Below are 19747 nucleotides of genomic sequence, written 5' to 3' on the forward strand. Positions count from 1 at the left end.
TGCTCATCTCGCTTTATTGGCCGAGGGAGCCAGCGTACAGCTTCCGGGTCATGTGGCCAGCATGACCAAGCCACTTCTGGAGAACCAGAGCAGCGCACAGAAACACTGTTTACCTTCCCGTTGAAGCGGCACCTATTTATCTACTTGCACTTTGACGTGCTTTTGAACTGCTAGGTTGGCAGGAGCAGGGACTGAGCAACGGGAGCTCACCCCTGTCAAGGTCAAAACGACCTTGACAGATTAGAGAACTGGGCCAAAACAAACAAGATGAATTTTAACAGGGAGAAATGTAAAGTATTGCACTTGGGCAAAAAAAATGAGAGGCACAAATACAAGATGGGTGACACCTGGCTTGAGAGCAGTACATGTGAAAAGGATCTAGGAGTCTTGGTTGACCACAAACTTGACATGAGCCAACAGTGTGACGCGGCAGCTAAAAAAGCCAATGAAATTCTGGGCTGCATCAATAGGAGTATAGCATCTAGATCAAGGGAAGTAATAGTGCCACTGTATTCTGCTCTGGTCAGACCTCACCTGGAGTACTGTGTCCAGTTCTGGGCACCACAGTTCAAGAAGGACACTGACAAACTGGAACGTGTCCAGAGGAGGGCAACCAAAATGGTCAAAGGCCTGGAAACGATGCCTTATGAGGAACGGCTAAGGGAGCTGGGCATGTTTAGCCTGGAGAAAAGGAGGTTAAGGGGTGATATGATAGCCATGATCAAATATATAAAAGGATGTCACATAGAGGAGGGAGAAAGGTTGTTTTCTGCTGCTCCAGAGAAGCAGACACGGAGCAGTGGCTCCAAACTACAAGAAAAAAGATTCCACCTAAACATTAGGAAGAACTTCCTGACAGTAAGAGCTGTTCGACAGTGGAATTTGCTGCCAAGGAGTGTGGTGGAGTCTCCTTCTTTGGAGGTCTTTAAGCAGAGGCTTGACAACCATATGTCAGGAGTGCTCTGATGGTGTTTCCTGCTTGGCAGAGGGTTGGACTCGATGGCCCTTGTGGTCTCTTCCAACTCTATGATTCTATGGCATTGCAGGGATTTGAACCGCCGACCTTCTGATTGGCAAGCCCTAGGCTCTGTGGTTACAACTTCTTAGCACCCCTCATTCTTGGTAATTTGAAAGCTGTAAAATTCAACACACCCAGCTGTGTCGGTAAAAGCATGAGACTCTTAATGTCAGAGTTGTGTGGGTTTGAGTTCCACGTTGAGCAAAAAGATTCCTCTGTTGCAGGGGCGTCGTACTAGATGGGTTCCTTCCAGCTCTAAAACTCTAATTACAGTGACCCACATAGAGACCTAGCAAAACTTTAGCATCAGGAAACGGCAACAAACCACAACATACGTAGAATCAAAGAACTGCAGGATAATAAACTGTTTCTATATGCAATAACGGCAGCAAGAGTACTATTGGCACAGAAATGGAAAGAAGAATTACCGACAAAAGAACAATGGCAGACGAAATTAATGGACTTTGCAGAATTAGACAAGATGACAGGAAGGATTCGAAACCTGTGGGAACAGAGATTTTCAAAGGGCTGGAGTAAAGATGTGAACTATATCTGAAAAGCAATTGTAATCAACAGATTACGCTGGTAGGATTCCAAGTAGTTTTGTAAGGAAGACTATGTGAAATATTGCAGAGAAAAGTATGAAGAGAACTATTAGTGAAGGACAATTAAAAGTAATAGTGAAATTAATGAAATGCAGATTAAGTGGTTAATAATAATAATATTGAAATAATAATAATAAAGTTTGAAAAATCTTCAGATGTGGTTGATGGAGGTCCAAAACATTGAATAAGATGAGAAAATACGTTGTCTGGGGTTTTTTTTTGGAAATTTCATGTAAAAATTAAGAAAAATATATTTTTTTAAAAAAATCATAGAACTACAGAGCTGGAAGGGACCCTTGGGTCATCTAGTCCAACCCTCTGCAATGCATATATCACCGTCCTTGTCTCTCCCTTGCAGGACACCCTCTGAAGATGCTGCTTCTTGATCGCTGGGCCTTCTGCCTCTCGCTTCTCCTGCTCCTGGTTGCGTCCTCCTCTGGGTTTTTCGGCTGGCTTACTCGAAGTGGAACTCCAGAAAAAGCCCCTGTGTCCCCCGCGCCCCCTCCAGACCCAGCTCTGCTTCCCCATGTGCCTTTTGAGATGACCATGGCAGATGAGAGGTTCTTAGCTGAGGCCCGGCGGCTGGATCTTTCGCCCCTGGACTCCTGCCACCATAAGGTCCGCCTACAGTTTAAACATCTTCTCCCTGCGGTGCATGCCGTCATGGAGGTTTGCCCCAGAGTTTTCCGCTCTGCATTCTACAGTGGATCGCAGAATTGTTGAGTCGGAAGGGGACCCTGAGGATCATCTGGGCCAACCCCCCTGCAATGCAGGAACACGCAGCTGCCCCACACAGGGATCGAACCTGCGACCTTCGCATTATCGGCACCATGCTCCAAACAACTGAGCCATCCAGGCCCCAATAATAATACAGTGCACACTTGGGTTGCAAACGTGATCCGTGCGGGATGCACGTTCGCAACCCGCAGTATTCACAACCCGCGGCTTAGCATGCGCGGGTTGCAATTCGGTGCTTCTGCGCATGCACATGATTTAGCAAATGCCGAAACCCGGAAGTAACCCATTCCGGTACTTCCGGGTTTGGGCAGTCCGCAACCCGAAAAAATGCAACCTGAAGCATCTGTAACCCAAGTTATGACTGTAATTATTATTATTATTATTACTTATTATTATATTTATAGCCCGCCCATCTGGCTGGGTTTCCCCAGCCACTCTGGGTAGCATCCAACAGGATATTAAAAACACAATAAAAGGTCAGTTACAGATAGGTAGCCGTGTTGGTCTGCCATAGTCAAAACAAAACAAATTCCTTCCAGTAGCACGTAGGTGCTACTGGAAGGAATTTGTTTTGTTTTGACAATAAAAGGTCAAACATTAAAAACTTCCCTAAACAGGGCTGCCTTGAGATATCTTCTAAATGTCAGGTAGTTGTTTATCTTTTTGACATCTGACAGGAGGGCGTTCCACAGGGCGGGTGCCACTACTGAGAAGGCCCTCTGCCTGGTTCCCTGTAACTTGGCTTCTCGCAGGGAGGGAGCCGCCAGAAGGCCCTCAGAGCTGGACCTCAGTGTCCAGGTAGAATGATGGGGGTGGAGACGTTCCTTCAGGTATACTGGGCCGAGAGCATAATAATAATAATAATAATAATAATAATAATAATAATAATAATATATTTGGGTTTGCCCAGCCACTCTGGGAGGCTGGGTGGTCTCAGATTACAAATACCAACTTTATATTCCCTTTTGCACTAAAGTTCTGTAGCAAAACAGGAGATACCCTCCCCCTTTCTGCCCGGTTATTTCCCTTCCCTCTCTCATCTTTATTGCTAGGTGGTTGCACAGCTTCGGTCGTCTTGCACGGACCTGACAGAAGAGGATCTGGCCAAGCTGGGTGTCTCCCTGTTCAACTGCCAGGCCAGCGTCGAAGGACGTGGGACTTATCTGTGCACTGCCGACATGGTACCTAATCCGGTTTCGGAACCTACCTAGAATCTTACTGTAATAAACGGAAATTTGCCCTTATTCCCATATGGGGGACACAAGAGCCCTTATAGAGCCCTTTGCAGGTTCTCCATCAGACAGAGAAAATAACAGAGGCCAACCACAGAATACTGAGAAGCAAAGCAGCTAGTAAGCCTGATCTTTATTGAACTATTGCAACAGGGTGCTCCCCTCAAACGCAGGAAAGGAGGAGGACCCAGAACCAATATGTGCCCGTCTTTATATACACATTTTAAATTGCCTGCCCTGGAGTCCAAGACCACCCCAGACACATCATACCTACATCACAGAAAGGGCGGTCTACAACAGAAATCTAAGTGCATTGTTCATCTCCTCTCTGGCAGGTTACCTGTTAATGGTCACTTGATTGGATACCCTGGGGAGCCTGGCCAGTCTTTTGTAGTGACAAATACTTAGTTATATATATATATATATATATATATATATATATATATATATATATATAGCTGCTGGAGGCGTGGGTAGCGGCCGTAGCCCCCTTTCCCAGAGCTAAGCCAGCTACATTTCCTTGTTTTAATGACCTGGTTCAGACAGCAAGGGTGAGGTTGATGCCCCGTTTCGTAATTAAAATTAACCGATCTAAACAGAGTTGCATGAATTCCGGGGTCTCGGATGAGCTGTAGGGTTCCCACAATGATTCCTTCAATCGCGATCTGTCGCTCCCTTTCTGTTCTCCCAACAGACTCTAGCAGAATGTACCGCGGGGATGGATCCAGACACCTGGAACGCCTACCACATCGTGAGCAACCGAGCCCGGGCTGTCTGCTACGCCACCCGTCAGATGCAGTTCAAGCGCCGAGCGGAGCACACCGTCAACGCCTTGGTCTCCACTGCCGTCAGCCAGCTGGAAGCGATGAAAATGCTTAAGGCTTGTACTGCTTTGGATTTGATAGATATATAAATTAGGATTTTCCTTGGGGGGCTGGAGGACTATTTGTGGCTCAGGGTCCTCGTATTTACAGGACCGCCTCTCCTGGTCTGCCCCGTAGAGGACCTTAAGGTCCATGAATAACCATAGTTTAGAGGTCCCAGGCCCTAAGGAAGTCAGACTATGCTCCACCAGGGCCAGGGCCTTCTCAGTGATGGCTCCGACCTGGTGGAATGCTCTGTCCCAGGAGACCAGGGCCCTGCAGGATTTAACTTTCTTCCACCAGGCCTGTAAGGCAGAGCTATTCCGCCTGGCCTTTAATTTGAATTCAGCCTGATTTTTTTATTCCCCTTTCCGCCCTCCCCCTCCCCTTTTTATGAAGATTACCCACTCTGAGACCCCACAGCTAATTCTCCCCTGGTCTCCTCGCTAGCCCAAGTAGGACCAATTCAGCCAGCTAGCCCTGGGGATTATCTAATTGATTTTTGATTTTTGAATCTTATTGTTATTCATGTTTTTATACTGTATTAATGCTGCTTTTATAATTAAGTGTTTTAAATTTGTTGTTAGCCGCCCTGAGCCTGGTTTTTGAACCGGGAAGGGCGGGGTATAAATAAATAAAATATTATTATCTGGAGCAGATTTCGGAGGGAAACAGGGTCTGTGGGGTAGAGAAAGGAAAAGTCCCTTTGGGCAAGCAGGTTTTTGTGTCCAGAAACTGCATTGTCCCGTGCAATTTGGAAAAAGTCTTGGCAGAAATTGTGACATGAAGCTGGGGGGGGGGGGGACTTCTGCTTTCTCCTGCCCTTTGTTTGGGAAGCAGGGCTCATCCCATCAGCTTTGCTGAAAGACCTGCCCCATTGGGCACATTCTGCCCCTGAACTGTGCCAGCTGGTTTAAGAACTGGTGCCCGGGAAACCCTGGAGAGCTGCTGCCTGTCCGTGCAGACAATATTGAGACAGGTGGAGCAATTTATGGATTCTGTCTTTGGGCAGCTTTATCTATTCTTCCGTTCGGCTGCCCTCGCTTCTGACGCTCCTTATTCCGCGACTTCCCTCCCCTGCAGAGCGGGCAGGAAGAGCTGAAGGAGCTGACGTCGGAATCGCTGCAGAAAGTGGCCACCAGCCAGGAGGCGTTGCTGGCCCAGCAGGAGAAGTTGCAAGGCAGCCAGGTGCAGATGGAGGAGTCCATCCACGACAACCTGGACCAACTGGTTCGGGAGAAGGCTCTGATTGCCAGCGGGCAGCAGCAGGTGGCAGAACTGATCGAGGGCATCACAAAGAGGATGGGTAAGCGAGGGACAAGGGCCAAGTGGTGGGGAGGTTCTTGTTAAGTATAATAGATTTAACTGACACAGCAAATTACTAACTGCAATATCAGTGGGCCCAAAAAATTCTGCAGAGCCTTGTGTCCTCCAAGGCTTGCTCCCATCGTCTCGGGGGGGGGGGGGGCGAGTTAGAGTGCCAAATCCTGCCTTGGGAGTTCATGTTTTGACCCTATAAAAAAGGAGCTTTCTGGCTTGGGGGGGGGGGGTTAAATCTCCAGACCTTACTTTTACCCATCACTGAAATAAATGGGGCAGGTTTGGCTTTCAGCTGTTCTCAACCTGTGGGTCCTCAGATGTTGTTGAACTACAACTCCCATCACCCCTAGCTAGCAAGGCCAGAGCTCAGGGATGATGGGAGTTGTAGTCCAACAAAATAAATAAATTATTTCATCTCCTTCAATGCACATGTCTTGAGGCAAGGCAAGAAGTGCAATGAAAATGGTTACAGAAAAGCTGAAAGCACAGAAAATAAGAGCAACTAACTTTAAAAGCTGTACGCACAGCAGAGACCCTGGGAAGACTTGGCAGAACAGAAATGTCTTAATTTCTGCAGAGTTGGAAGAGACACAAAGGGCCATCTAGACCCCTGATAGGGTTTCAGGGAAGAGCAGATAGGAGACGCTGGTCATATCGCGACGTAAACTGTGGTTTGTTGGGTATCGCAGCAGAAATTCCAAAAAGCAAGGGCTGCCCGTGTTCCTCTCTGTTATGTACTGAAGTTCTCACCCTAGGCCAGCAGGGGGATACTGTAGATAGTTTTCACTCAGGTCCGCATATGCAAATAAGGAATTGAAAGTGACGTTCAGTGATTGGATAGTTACAGAAAGTTGTTACTGTTGCTTTGTAGTTGAGCTCTATATAAGCAGGTTGGCTGAACCCTTCAGTTCAGTTCTGTTCTGGCCTGTGAATAAACAAGAGCCGTTTGAAGAATCGCTGTGTCGTCTGATATGTTCAACCTAACACTCTCCTTGCAGAAAACGTCAGCCGTCACCTAGATCAGCAGGACCTGGAGCTGCAAGAAGGTCACAGGGCCATCCTTGAGGACCTGTCCCAGGTGCAGAGGCGAGCTCAAGAAGTCTACTCCAAGACAGGTTGGTGGTGGGAGGTGGCGTTCAAACCCTCCTCGCCTCTGCCCCTGGCCACGGAGCCAAGACTGCCACTCCGCTTGCGCTCTGAACTCGGTCATTTCTCTTCCCCCTCCGCCCTCCATCCCAGAGACCAACCTGGGCTTGTTTGCGGCCTACCAGAACCAGACGGCCTTGTACTATGAGGAGCTGATGCAGAAGCTGCAGAAGATGAACCAGAGTCTGGGAGTGTTGCTGAACGCCATGGACCGTATGCAAACGAGTGTGGAAGGGCAACTGCAACACATTCGGAGGTTCATCAGCTGGGCAGGTAAGACTATTTTGGGAAGGCAGAGGCAGGAGGTTGAATCAAGCAAAGTTGATTCAACGCCTTCCGATTGCGCAAGGAAACCCTCCTCTCTTTTCTCCGCCCCAAATCTGATCTCGGCAGAACTCCAAAGAAGATTTGGGGCTTGCGGGGGAAAAGGGGTCAGGTTATCATTTTGATTTCCGTATCATCAGTTCCCTGGCAACCCCTGATCTGCACAGCTTCAAATGCTGTACAGGGCTGTAAAGACTGTGGAAAGAATAATTGGGTGCACTCTTCCCACCTTGGATCAAATCTATGCTTCCAGGTGCCGTAAGAAAGCTGCAGAGATAGCGCAGGATAGTGCGCACCCCGGAAATTATATCTTTCAGCTTCTGCCTTCTGGAAGAAGGTACAGGGTTATAAAGACTAGGACTAGCCGCCTGAGAAACAGTTTCTATCCAAATGTGATTTTGGTTTTAAACGCAGTATAAGGTAGTCTCTAGGGATGCGGGTGGCGCTGTGGGTTAAATCACAGAGCCTAGGGATTCCTGATCAGAAGGTCGGCAGTTCAAATCCCTGCGACGGGGTGAGCTCCTGTTGCTCGGTCCCTGCTCCTGCCAATCTAGCAGTTCGAAAGCACGTCAAAGTGCAAGTAGATAAATTGGTAATGCTCTGGCGGGAAGGTAAACGGCATTTCCGTGCGCTGCTCTGGTTCGCCAGAAGCGGCTTAGTTATGCTGGCCACGTGACCCAGAAGATGTACGCCAGCTCCGTTGGCCAGTAAAGCGAGATGAGCGCCGCAACCCCAGAGTCAGCCACGACTGGACCTAATGGTCAGGGGTCCCTTTACCTTTAAGGTAGTCTCTATGGGAGTATATGGTATTTAATTATGGGGTATCAGAGTTTTTAGGGGGCTAACCAGGCTGGGATAGCCGGGATAGCAGGCTTGTTGGTTTTTGAATGTCTGATGTAGATTTTTTCAATTTCATTGTTCTGTATGGGAAAATGACAATAAAGACTATGGTATCAGTAAAGGTAAAGGGACCCCTGACCATTAGGCCCAGTCGTGGCCGACTCTGGGGTTGCGGCGCTCATCTCGCTTTATTGGCTGAGGGAGCTGGCATACAGCTTCCGGGTCATGTGGCCAGCATGACTAAGCCGCTTCTGGCGAACCAGAGCAGCGCACGGAAACGCTGTTTACCTTCCCGCCGGAGTGGTACCTATTTATCTACTTGCACTTGGACGTGCTTTTGAACTGCTAGGTTGGCAGGAGCAGGGGCTGAGCAACGGGAGCTCACCCCGTCGTGGGGATTCGAACCGCCGACATTCTGCTCAGCAAGCCCTAGGCTCTGTGGTTTAACCCACAGCACCATTGCAAAATGCAAAGCTTTAAACAATGCAGAATCACAACAGCTTAGCAAATAAGCAAAATACGGGCATTAGAGCATTTTGTGCCCACCTCTGTCTCGCAGGGTTCAGCCTCAGCTCCATTTATACCTGTGTCCTACACGGCAGCTATTTCCTCCTGGCAGCGCTCATCATGACCTTCCTGCAGATTCCCGGGCTCCCGCGTGCCGTGATGTTGGTCCTCGTCGTGGCCAACGCCCTGTCTGAGCTGAACCAGGCCGTCTCCTTGGGCTTCAAGTCGCTCACCTGTCTCTTAATCTTGACTGTCGCAGGCAAGCATGCAGAGTCCATTGTTATAAGAATTTAAGATCTCATATATATAAATTAAATGTTCATAAATGTAATAAATGGAGAGACACGGTTGGCGCTGTGGTCTAAACTACAGAGCCTAGGACTTGCCAATCAGAAGGACGGCGGTTCGAATCCCCGTGACGGGGTGAGCTCCCGTTGCTCGGTCCCTGCTCCTGCCAACCTAGCAGTTCAAAAGCATGTCAAAGTGCAAGTAGATAAATAGGTACCGCTCCGGCGGGAAGGTAAACGGCGTTTCTGTGTGCTGCTCTGGTTCGCCAGAAGCGGCTTAGTCCTGCTGGCCACATGACCCAGAAGCTGTACACTGGCTCCCTCAGCCAATAAAGCGAGATGAGCGCCGCAACCCCAGAGTTGGTCACGACTGGACCTAATGGTCAGGGGTCCCTGTACCCTTTATCTTTTAAATGTACAAGGCAAACACGGACATAACTATATAAACCATAGGGACGTCCAACTCCCAGAGACTGTGATCTACTCCCAGAAAAAAAGGCAGTAATCTACCCATTATTGGGAGTAGTGGAGTTAAGAGTTCTCGAACTTTTTTTAGGGGAGCAGGTCAAAGTTGTAGACCTTTTTTAAGGGTTGGACATCCCTGTTATAGGAGAACAATCCTGAAGCCATTATGACTCTCCAATTGTCTTTGGACTCTAGGGGCTTACACCTCCCTGTAAATACAGTCTGGCAAGTATCTTAAGCTGAGCACACTATCAATATGTATAAGAGATTCAGGAACTAAGTATTTACCATTTCAGAGGAATTTTCTCCTACCGGATAGAGAACCTACATAAGGACTCTATACAGGCTCTTGGGTACCCCATAAGGGGAAAAGGATCAGTTTTTTCTTATAACACCATGCAACCCAGCATATCAGTGTTTAGCATGTTGTCTTTTTTTTAAAGTCTTACATTATTGTGAATTAATGTTGTTATTTCACAAAATTTATATACCGCTTGATTGGGAAAAACAAACCAACCTTAGAGCAGTTGATTTTATTGTTTTATCTTTTTTTCTAAACAGCTTGGAGGTGATTCTTCACAATTAAGGTGTGCATAAATTTTATGAAGTAAAAAAGATTTGCAGAACAACAACAAATGTACTGGGAGGGAAAACTGGAAGGGGGGAAACAGAAACAGTCTAACGAGTGGCCAGGGGATTCATGGAGTTCCAGGTCCAACATATACTACTATTACTATTACTACTATACTATTATTTTAATTATACCCGCCCATTTGGCTGGGTTGCCCCAGCCCCTCTGTTGTGGCTTCCAACACACACAATAATAATAATAATACAGTGGTGCCTCGCAAGACAAAAAGAATCCGTTCCGCGAGTCTCTTCGTCTAGCGGTTTTTTCGTCTTGCGAAGCAAGCCCATTGACAGCTTAGCGGATTAGCGCTATTAGCGGCTTAGCGGCGCTTAGCGGATAAGCGGCTTAGCGGCTTAGAAAAAGGGGGGGAAAGTCGGAAAAACTCGCAAGACATTTTCGTCTTGCAAAGCAAGCCCATAGGGAAATTCGTCTTGCGAAGCACCTCCAAAACGGAAAACCCTTTCGTCTAGCGGGTTTTTCGTCTTGCGAGGCATTCGTCTTGCGGGGCACCACTGTAAACATCAAACATTAATAGTAACAATCAGATCCTATATAAAAAGTCACAATAACTTTAAACAACTTATACCAAAAAAAGCAAGGTGCAATAATTAGATTAGATTAGATTAGATTAGATTAGATTAGATAAATTTATTGTCATTGTCCGTATATACACAGTATACACAACAACGAAAATCAAACACCCAAGACCGGATTCACATACACATTTGCACGTATCTCCAACACTCTCATCCTATTCAGACATAATCTATTAAAACATACATAATCCAGAATATAACACAACCTATTAAAAGCATAGCATAACCTAAAACCTATCTCATTCCTTACTACTCACTGCTTGCTATTTCTTACAACTGGCCCTGAGATCATTATTTAGTGCAATCAGAGCTCTTGGATAGAAACTATTCAGAAGGCGTGTGGTTCGTGTTTTCATTGTCCTGTATCTTCTGCCCGAAGGCAACAGTTCAAAGAGGTTGTGAGCAGGATGGGTGGGATCTCTCAGGATATTGTGTGACTTCTTCAAGCTGCGAGACGTGAAGATCTCATCCAGGGTTGGTAGTTGGAGCCCAATAACATTCTGGGCAATTTTAATTATTCTCTGTAAAGCTTTTTTATCCATTCCAGAGCTGCTCCCATACCACGATAATATACTATAGGTTAAGACACTCTCAATGGTACTATGATAATAGGACAGAAGTAGGTGCTGAGATAGATTCAATCCTCTGAGCATTCTCAGGAAATACAACCTCCCCTGCACCTTCCTCACAACCATATTAATATTTGCAGTCCATGAGAGGTCCTCAGAGATGTAAGTGCCCAGGTATTTAAAACTACCAACCCTCTCCACCTCCTCGCCATTTATGTGCAATGGTAAAAATACACTTTTCTTTCTCCTAAAATCAATTATGAGTTCTTTGGTTTTTTTGGTGTTAAGCATAAGATTATTTTCTTTACACCATTGAATTAACCCCTGTACTTCTTTCCTATAAGCAGCCTCATCATTCTCACTAATGAGCCCCACCACTGTTGTATCATCCGCAAATTTGATGATTGTGTTGGACTTATACAGTGGGGTGCAGTCAAATGTGTACAGGGAATAGAGAAAGGGGCTTAACACACACCCCTGAGGGGCTCCTGTGCTTAATACTAGAGTAGAAGAATAGTAAGGTCCCATTCTCACTGTCTGCGGCCTATCGGTCAGGAAATTCCTTACCCACAAACAGATCTTCTGATGTATACCCAAATTGGTCATTTTAAGGAATAACCTGTCTGGTAGAATTGTATTAAAGGCAGAACTGTAGTCCACAAACAACAGCCTTGCGTAGGTTCCCTGTCGTTCTAGATGACTCAGTACAGTATGAACAGCGATGGAAATAGCATCATCAGTAGATCTATTTCTTCTGTATGCAAACTGGAACGGGTCTAGAGTGGATGGAAGACCAGCCTTAATATAATCTAGCACCAATCTCTCAAAGCATTTCATAACGACAGATGTTAGGGCTATTGGTTCTAATAATGTATTAGAATCCAATAGTAAACACTAAAATTAAACACCAGCAAGTAATAATTAAGACAGTTGACACTTATCAATTACAACAAAGAATTACTCATCTATAATTGGTGAAAATAGCAACAAATCACAGTACAAGAAGATTGAGATATTCTGCCTCTTAAGAGAAAACCAGCTGATTTTCAGTTTTACCAGCACACCAAGTGAAGTAGTTCACGTGTTCTTTTTACCTGGCGCTGAGCCCACGGTGTAGATGAGCTGGAAAGTGTGGCAAGTGATATTGATGTGCGCTTTCTCTGCCCTTTAGGCAATGGGCTCCTAGGCACCCTCTGCCTCTGTGCCATGAAAGGAAGGAGATGGAAGCCCACCTTGCTGCGTCTGAGGCAGGGGGCAGAAGTGGTCACCCAGGAAGCACAGGTGAAAGGCTCCAGCCGCTGCCGGCTCACCTCCACGCCCGACAGGTAGGAAGGCGTGGCCAGGAACAGGCGATGCTGCTGCATATTGAAAGGTTGGATTAAGCAGAGCTTGGGTGGCCGCCTGCCATGGATGCTTGAGCTGAGATTCTTGCGTTGCAGGGGGGTTGGAATGGATGACCCCAAGGGGTCCCTCCCAGCTCTAAGATTCCATGAAACTCTGGAATACGCAGCTTTTCCGGGCAGAAGAGGGCTGGGGCTCAATGATGGAACAGCTGAATGCCTTTAGAAGGCTCAGTCTCCCATTGTCTCCGAGTAGGGCTGGGCAGTACCCCTGCCTGAAACTCTGGAGAGATACTACTGAGTTAGATGGACCAATGGGCAGACTCAAGATAAAGCAGCGAGAAAATGATTGATTGACCTCTCCTCTCCTTTCCTCCTCTCTGCAGTGAAGATGAGGTTGGTCTCCTGAAAAGGGAACTGGAGAAGCTGGAAGACTTGAGCTACGCGACAGGTGAGCAGTCTTCAGGTGTGCATGGCAGCGGCTTTAGGGAGCCAAGAACAAAGGGTTGGGGGTGATGATTTGCATTCACTGTCCAGAAAGCAGCTCTTCTGCCAACTGCGTGGATCAGGAAACATGTTAGAGAAGAATCTGGTTTGTAGCAAAAAAAAATAAATTTTCTTACCGCAAAGACTGTAGGTGTTGCAGAATATATCCTGTTGTCATCTGAATGTGCTTTTAATATTCTGTTGGGAGCCTCCCAGAGTGGCTGGGGTATAAATAATAAATTCATTATTATTATTAATTATATTTTATTATCCTGGGACATGAATTCTATATAATGACTTCTCTAGCCCCAACCTCTGAGGGTTTTTCTTTTTTCTGGCTAAGCAGGTATTTAAACTCTTCCCCATCTCAGTGTGTCACATTGAGCATTATGTGTTCCAGTTGTATATAAAGCACTTAGCAACTTAGCAACTCCCTGCTTATTGATATCTTTTTGGTGCCTGCTAAAAGCACTTTTGTTTAGACATGCGCACCCAGGTATTTAGAAAGCTGGTGTGAGTTTTAATCCATTTTTGTTCTATTGTTCTTTCTGAAGGTCTTGTGTTATTGCCATTCATTTTTCTTACTGATAATTTTATTTTTTTGCAAACTGCTTTGAGGAGTTTGACAATCAAGCGGTGCATAAATCTTATGAAATGACTTAAAATAACTGAATGAAATGCATTTCCATTCTGGATTCTGAAGCTTTAAACTCGCAGCGCAAAAATGGGTGCTTTCCCTTCCACCTCCATGTGGACTAGAGGCTTTGCCCTTTAACCTTTGAAGCAGTACTCAGCTGTGTTAGATAGATAGATAATTTATTACGGTCGGAGAGCAGCTTATAAAACACACTCGGGGGTACAGTCGCAGAAGGAAAACAAACAATTAAAACAATGTACAACAATAAATTTAAAATTTATAAATGCGATAAGCGTATAGACACTTAAGTGTCTAGTGTATAGACACTTGTTAAGTTTGCTAGCTTTTGCTGGGAAGCTGGGTTTTGTTTTCCCCCTCTTCTGAACAGAGAATACAATGGTCCTTGGAATTCTGTTGTAAATGGCAAAGGTATGTCTCCACCATTAGCCCAATATTTGCCAATCTTTGTGTCGCAGGTGACTCTCACCTGGCGAGAGACTCTCCAAGGAAGGGCGACAGCATCTTTCTGGAGGAAGGCATAGCACATCCTGCGGTGGGCTGGAAGCCTCAGCGAAGCTATTCCCCTCACCCTATGAGCCTTCGGCGCCAGAGTCTGACCCGTTCCAGCAGGCATGAGGTATTGGGGGAGACTGCTCAGGTGTCCTGTGCTGAATGCGGGGAGGGAAGAAGTCTGCCTTGGGTGTGTCTGGAGATGTTTCCGGTTTGAAAAACTCACCAACCCTTGAACTTCTGTGGAGTTCCACTTCAAACCCTACTCTATCCCACTGTTTTTGGGAACATGAGCAGCTCAGGGACACGATCACAACTTCTTGTGGCAGCGAGTTCCACAGTCCAAGTTGGTGCTATGATAATAATAACAATAATAATAATTTATACCCCACCCATCTGGCTGGGTTTCCCCAGCCACTCTGGGCAGCTTCCAACAGAACACTAAAATACAATAACCTATTAAACATTAAAAGCTTCCCTAAACAGGGCTGCCTTCAGATGTCTTCTAAAAGTTTGGTAGTTATTTTTCTCTTTGACATCTGGTGGGAGGGTGTTCCACAGGGCAGGTGCCACCACCGAGTAGGCCCTCTGCCTGGTTCCCTGTAACTTGGCTTCTCGCAGTGAGGGAACCGCCAGAAGGCCCTCAGAGTTGGACCTCAGTGTCTGGCTGGATGGTGAGGGTGGAGAAGCTCCTTCAAGTATACAGGACGGAGGCTGTTGTGAATCTTCAATCGTTAAGGAAACTTCAGTTGCTGTCGTCATTCATTCTATTTATATGCTTTATCCAAAGATCCCAGGAAGGTGCACAACATTAAGAACTTATTTTAGGTAAAGGTAAAAGGACCCCTGACCATTAGGTCCAGTCATGACCGACTCTGGGGTTGCGGCGCTCATCTCGCTTTATTGGCCGAGGAAGCCGGCGTCCAGCTTCTAGGTCATGTCTCCAGCATAACTAAGCCGCTTCTGGTGAACCAGAGCAGCGCATGGAAACGGCGTTTACCTTCCCGCCGGAGTGGTACTTATTTATCTACTTGCACTTTGACGTGTTTTCGAACTGCTAGGTTGGCAGGAGCAGGGACCGAGCAACGGAGCTCACCCTGTCGCAGGGATTCAAACCGCCGACCTTCTGATTGGCAAGTCCTAGGCTCTGTGGTTTAACCCACAGCGCCACCTGCGTCCCACAGAACTTATTTTACCCAGCATCGTAATAAAAAATAATAATACAGGGCATAATAACAAAGTATTCAGAACAACACCCACGCACCTTTAACAGGCCATAGATCATTGAATAGCCAAAGGCCTGGGTAAAGAGGAATGCTTTTTCCTGGCACCTAAAGACATGTAATGATGGTGCCAGGCGAGTGTCTCTGGGGAGAGCACCCCACAGATGGGGAGCCACCACAGAAAAGGCCTGTTGTGAGAGAGGTAGAAAAACCACGTCTTCAGTGACGGGGAAAGCCATTTCCTGTTTGTCTCTGTGCATGCGCATTAATATCCCACTTTTCCTCCACAGAGCTCAAGGTGTTCTGTGCATCGTTTCCTTGCTCCCCATTTTACGCCAACAACCCTGTGAGGGAGGTTAGGCTGAGAGTTGAGTGACTGGCCCGCAAGGTCACCCAAGTGAGCTTCGTGGCTGAGTGGAGAATTTGAACCCACATCCCAACACTCTTACCTGGTTCTTCTGCCAGAGATTCTGGAGAGCTATATGCAGTCAGAGAAACATTGCCGGGCTTAGTAATACAGTGGTACCTCGGGTTACATCCGCTTCAGGTTACAGACTCCGCTAACCCAGAAATAGTACCTTGGGTTAAGAACTTTGCTTCAGGATGAGAACAGAAATTGTGCTCCGACGGCGCGGCAGCAGCAGGAAGCCCCATTAGCTAAAGTGGTGCTTCAGGTTAAGAACAGTTTCAGGTTAAGAACGGACCTCTGGAACGAATTAAGTACTTAACCTGAGGTACCACTGTATAGTCTGACTTGGTGTAGCCTCCTTTGCAATTTCCCACTCTCCCCAAACACTCCCATTAATTTGGCCCTAGCCTTGGGGTATTTGGGTCGCCTGGTCAGATGAGTAATTTTATTTATTTATTTATTTATTTATTTATTTATTTATTTATATCCCGCCCTCCCCAGCTGAAGCTGGGCTCAGAGTAGATGATTCCCCAATGCAAATCTTCCATTTTACAAATAAATAATCTGTCCACAAAAGGGTTACGCACAAGATAGGAGCTTCAGTGCCAGAAATCTGCACATGCACAAGTTTGCCCTTTTTCTTGGCCATAAGGCACCCACCCTCCCAAAGTCTTTTCTCTTCCCAACAGGCCACTTTGGAGAAATTCCCCCACCACCGCCTGGACTCAGCCTTCAACTTTCCCATCTCAAGTTCCCCAAACGAGTCCATGGCCAGCGATGTGTAAGTAACAAAACCTGACATGCCCTTTTCTCAGCGGACGAAGACGAGATCTCTTTCAGGCATGATGTCTAAATGGAGCCCCCACTGTCAGGAACAGGCTACCTCGGAGTATCACACAGTGGAGCATAGCGTGAGAGGGTGTGGGCGTCCAACGAAGCTGAATGTTCGGAAGATTCAGGATGGCTAAAGGGAAGCACTTCACCACACAGATCAGAGTTAAACTGTGGAACTCCCTGCCACAGTAGGCAGCGTATGGCCACCAATCTGGATGGCTTTAAAAAATTAAGACAAATTCATGAAGGAGGAGATGGCTATGGATGGTTCCCAGCAATTATAGCTCTGCCTTGCCTCCACGGTCAGAGGCATTAAGAATAATAATAATAATAATAATAATAATAATAATAATAATAATAATAAAATTAAATAATTTATTATTTATACCCCGCCCATCTGGCTGGGCTTCCCCAGCCACTCTGGGCAGCTTCCAACCAAATATTAAAAAACAGTAATACATCAAACATTAAAAGCTTCCCTAAACAGGGCTCCCTTCAGATGTCTTCTAAAAGTTTGGTGGTAGTTCTTCTCTTTGACATCTGGTGGGAGGGCGTTCCATAGGGCGGGCGCCACCTTCCAGAAGGCCCTCTCCCTGGTTCCCTGTAACTTGGCTTCTCGCAGGGAGGGAACGGCCAGGAGGCCCTTGGAGCTGGAGCTCAGTGTCCGGGTCGAACGATAGGGGTGGAGACGCTCCTTCAGGTATACTGGACCGAGGCCGTTTAGGGCTTTAAAGGTCAGCACCAACACTTTGAATTGTGCTTGGAAACATACTGGGAGCCAGTGTAGGTCTTTCAAGACCAGTGTTATATGGTCTCGGCGGCCGCTCCCAGTCACCAGTCTAGCTGCCACATTCTGGATTAGTTGTAGTTTCCGAGTCACCTGCAAAGGTAGCCCCACATAGAGCGCATTGCAGTAATCCAAGTGGGAGATAACTAGAGCATGCACCACTCTGGCGAGACAGTCTGCGGGCAGATAGGGTCTCATCCTGCGTACCAGATGGAGCTGGGAGACAGCTGCCCTGGACACAAAATTGAACTGTGCCTCCATGGACAGCTGTGAGTCCAAAATGACTCCCAGGCTGTGCACCTCTGAATCTCAGGTGCCGGAAGCCACATTAATATCAGATGGTTTCTCTCTCATATATATATATATTCATTCCAGGTCCAACTGCTCCCTGACTCCACGCCCACCCTGCCAAGGAGTCACCAGGACTGGGCATCAGTGCAGAAAGAAGGCCGTCTCGGGCCACGTCTTCTGCCACGTCCATGCTTCTGGTCAGTCCTCCTACACTAGCCAATCAGGCGCCTGCTTTTAAGGTTCCCAACGGATGGATGCTGAGACTCAGCAGAGATGCTGCTTGTGGGCTCGCGGCTCGGGTACCACCCTTCCTGGTGCTCAATTTTTGACGAGAGAGGGCTGCCTTCTTAAAATTACACTTGTTTGCGCTTCTGAAGCTGAATGAACGACAATCTGAAGTCCCTCTGGATCCGACTCAACTTGCCTAAGAGAAAACTGGCGTCTGAAGCCCTCCAAATTAAGAGCACAAACTCCTTCTGTTCTGACTCGTCGGCCTGTGTTGGGTTTAAGGAGCGTGGCTGGAAGGCAAAGCGTTTTAAGGCCATAGCCACCGCAACTCTTTCCACAAAGGCAGATCTAATTGCGTATGCTATCCATCTCTAGCTGCCTTTAGTTCCCACAATGGTTGTGCTGAACCCATAAGAACAATTTTGTCTACTGCCTCGATCGCAGGTGCTTCTGCAAGGACTTTGAGTGAAAAGGTGTCACAGACAATCCAGGTTTCTGCACCAATTTATTTTATGTGAAAGTTGCCAGGTTTACGTTTAATAAATGTTTTGACTGATAGCCAGTGTCTTTTTCTTCCCTTCTGTACCAATACAGTGGACGCTCGGGTTACGAATGTGATCCGTGCGGGAGGCACGTTCGCAACCCGCAGTATTGCGTCTGCGCATGCACGATTTAGAGCTGCGCATGTGCGAGCGCCGAAACCCAGAAGTACCGGTGCGCAACCCGAAAAGTCTGTAAGCCGAGGTATGACTGTACCTGCCTAGCCAAAGTGGGCATCCTTTCATGGTTAGGTGGGAATTCTGCAAAACCTGCCATCAACGAGGCTGGTGCCACGGACGTAGGAATGAGAACGGACCACACGACTGGGAAGAACAACCAGTTAAAGGGGAAAATAACGGCTGTCTGCTAAAGTGAAAAATCCCAGGAAGCGTAGTTCAGGTTGCTGAGACTTGTTAGGAGCTATAACTCTTGGAGTTCCCTGGGGAAGAGGAATTAAGTGTGAAACAAGAGTGCTTCCAGGATGCCAAACTTGCTGCTAGACTCATTTTATTTAAGATATGCCAGGGTTGTGTGAAGACAGAACTAAGGGGAGTGGAATAAAAACAGATTTGGGTAGGAAATACGGGCTAGAGGAAGGCCACAGGCATAAGAAATAACTGATTTATTGTCACATTTTATTACAGTGGTGTTCTTTTTCTGACAGGTCAAAATGAGATGAGCTAAAGAAATATTTAAAATGGCTACCAAATGGAGGACTCCGGCTGGCTGGCTCCTCTGGTAGCCCAGCCTTCTCCAACTTAGCCCTCCGGCTGTTTGGGGACACAGCTCCCATCAATGCCCCCCCCCTCCAGCCAGCGCTGCAGTTGTTACCTCGGAATAACAGTGCCTGCCTTGGCATCTGGTTTGCTGCAATGAGCTCCTAATCTCTACATCTCTTCTCCATAAGTCCTTCAGAAATAAAACAATTAGAGGTTACCCATTCTAGGGCTTCCTGAGCCAAGCAAGGGTTAAAAAAATTGTGGCAGATGTAGCCCCTCGCCCTACCCCAAACCCACAATATGGGACACTGAACTTCGGACGCTGGAGAGGGTGCAGCAAAGTGCATGCTGTATCCCTGAGCTTTGAGCCCATGACAATATGGGTAACAGGAATTTTGAAAAGCGCACAGGGTCTCTTCAAGTATTTGTTTTGAGGGTTGGATTAGAAGATCAGGCAGAGAGGCTTGTACTCCAGGTCACATCTTCTTCCTAGACTGAAAGGGTTCCTACAGCCACATCAGCTTTGGCCGTGGGAAACGGGGTCTCTTCCCCAAAACGCAAGGTGACCTTGGTGCAGTTAGCAGCGCTCTGCTCTAGGAAAG

At 47.0% G+C, this 19747-nt stretch overlaps 1 protein-coding gene across 1 annotated transcript; it reads left to right on the forward strand.

Annotated features, from left to right (window-relative positions):
• Nucleotides 1–1983: 1983 nt before the first annotated feature.
• On the forward strand, nt 1984–18444 carry LOC309349215 (protein brambleberry-like). Its single transcript, XM_081874963.1, has 12 exons — nt 1984–2241; nt 3414–3542; nt 4288–4473; nt 5540–5762; nt 6775–6891; nt 7016–7195; nt 8646–8852; nt 12313–12466; nt 12868–12932; nt 14081–14304; nt 16310–16527; nt 17743–18444. Exons 1-12 carry the CDS (start codon nt 1996–1998, stop codon nt 17894–17896), a joined length of 2103 nt encoding a protein of 700 aa, XP_081731089.1. The 5' UTR covers nt 1984–1995; the 3' UTR covers nt 17897–18444.
• Nucleotides 18445–19747: the final 1303 nt, after the last annotated feature.

Source organism: Podarcis erhardii (assembly GCF_964252035.2).
Source record: "Podarcis erhardii genome assembly, chromosome: 8".
NCBI classification, from domain to species: domain Eukaryota; kingdom Metazoa; phylum Chordata; class Lepidosauria; order Squamata; family Lacertidae; genus Podarcis; species Podarcis erhardii.

Excerpts from the sequence above, each read along its gene's own strand:
- LOC309349215 (XM_081874963.1), top strand. The coding sequence starts at position 1,996 with ATGCTGCTTCTTGATCGCTGGGCCTTCTGCCTCTCGCTTCTCCTGCTC. Across the intron at positions 8,853-12,312 it reads CTTAATCTTGACTGTCGCAG|GCAATGGGCTCCTAGGCACC; the intron begins GCAAGCATGCAG and ends TCTGCCCTTTAG. Across the intron at positions 12,467-12,867 it reads CTCACCTCCACGCCCGACAG|TGAAGATGAGGTTGGTCTCC; the intron begins GTAGGAAGGCGT and ends TCCTCTCTGCAG.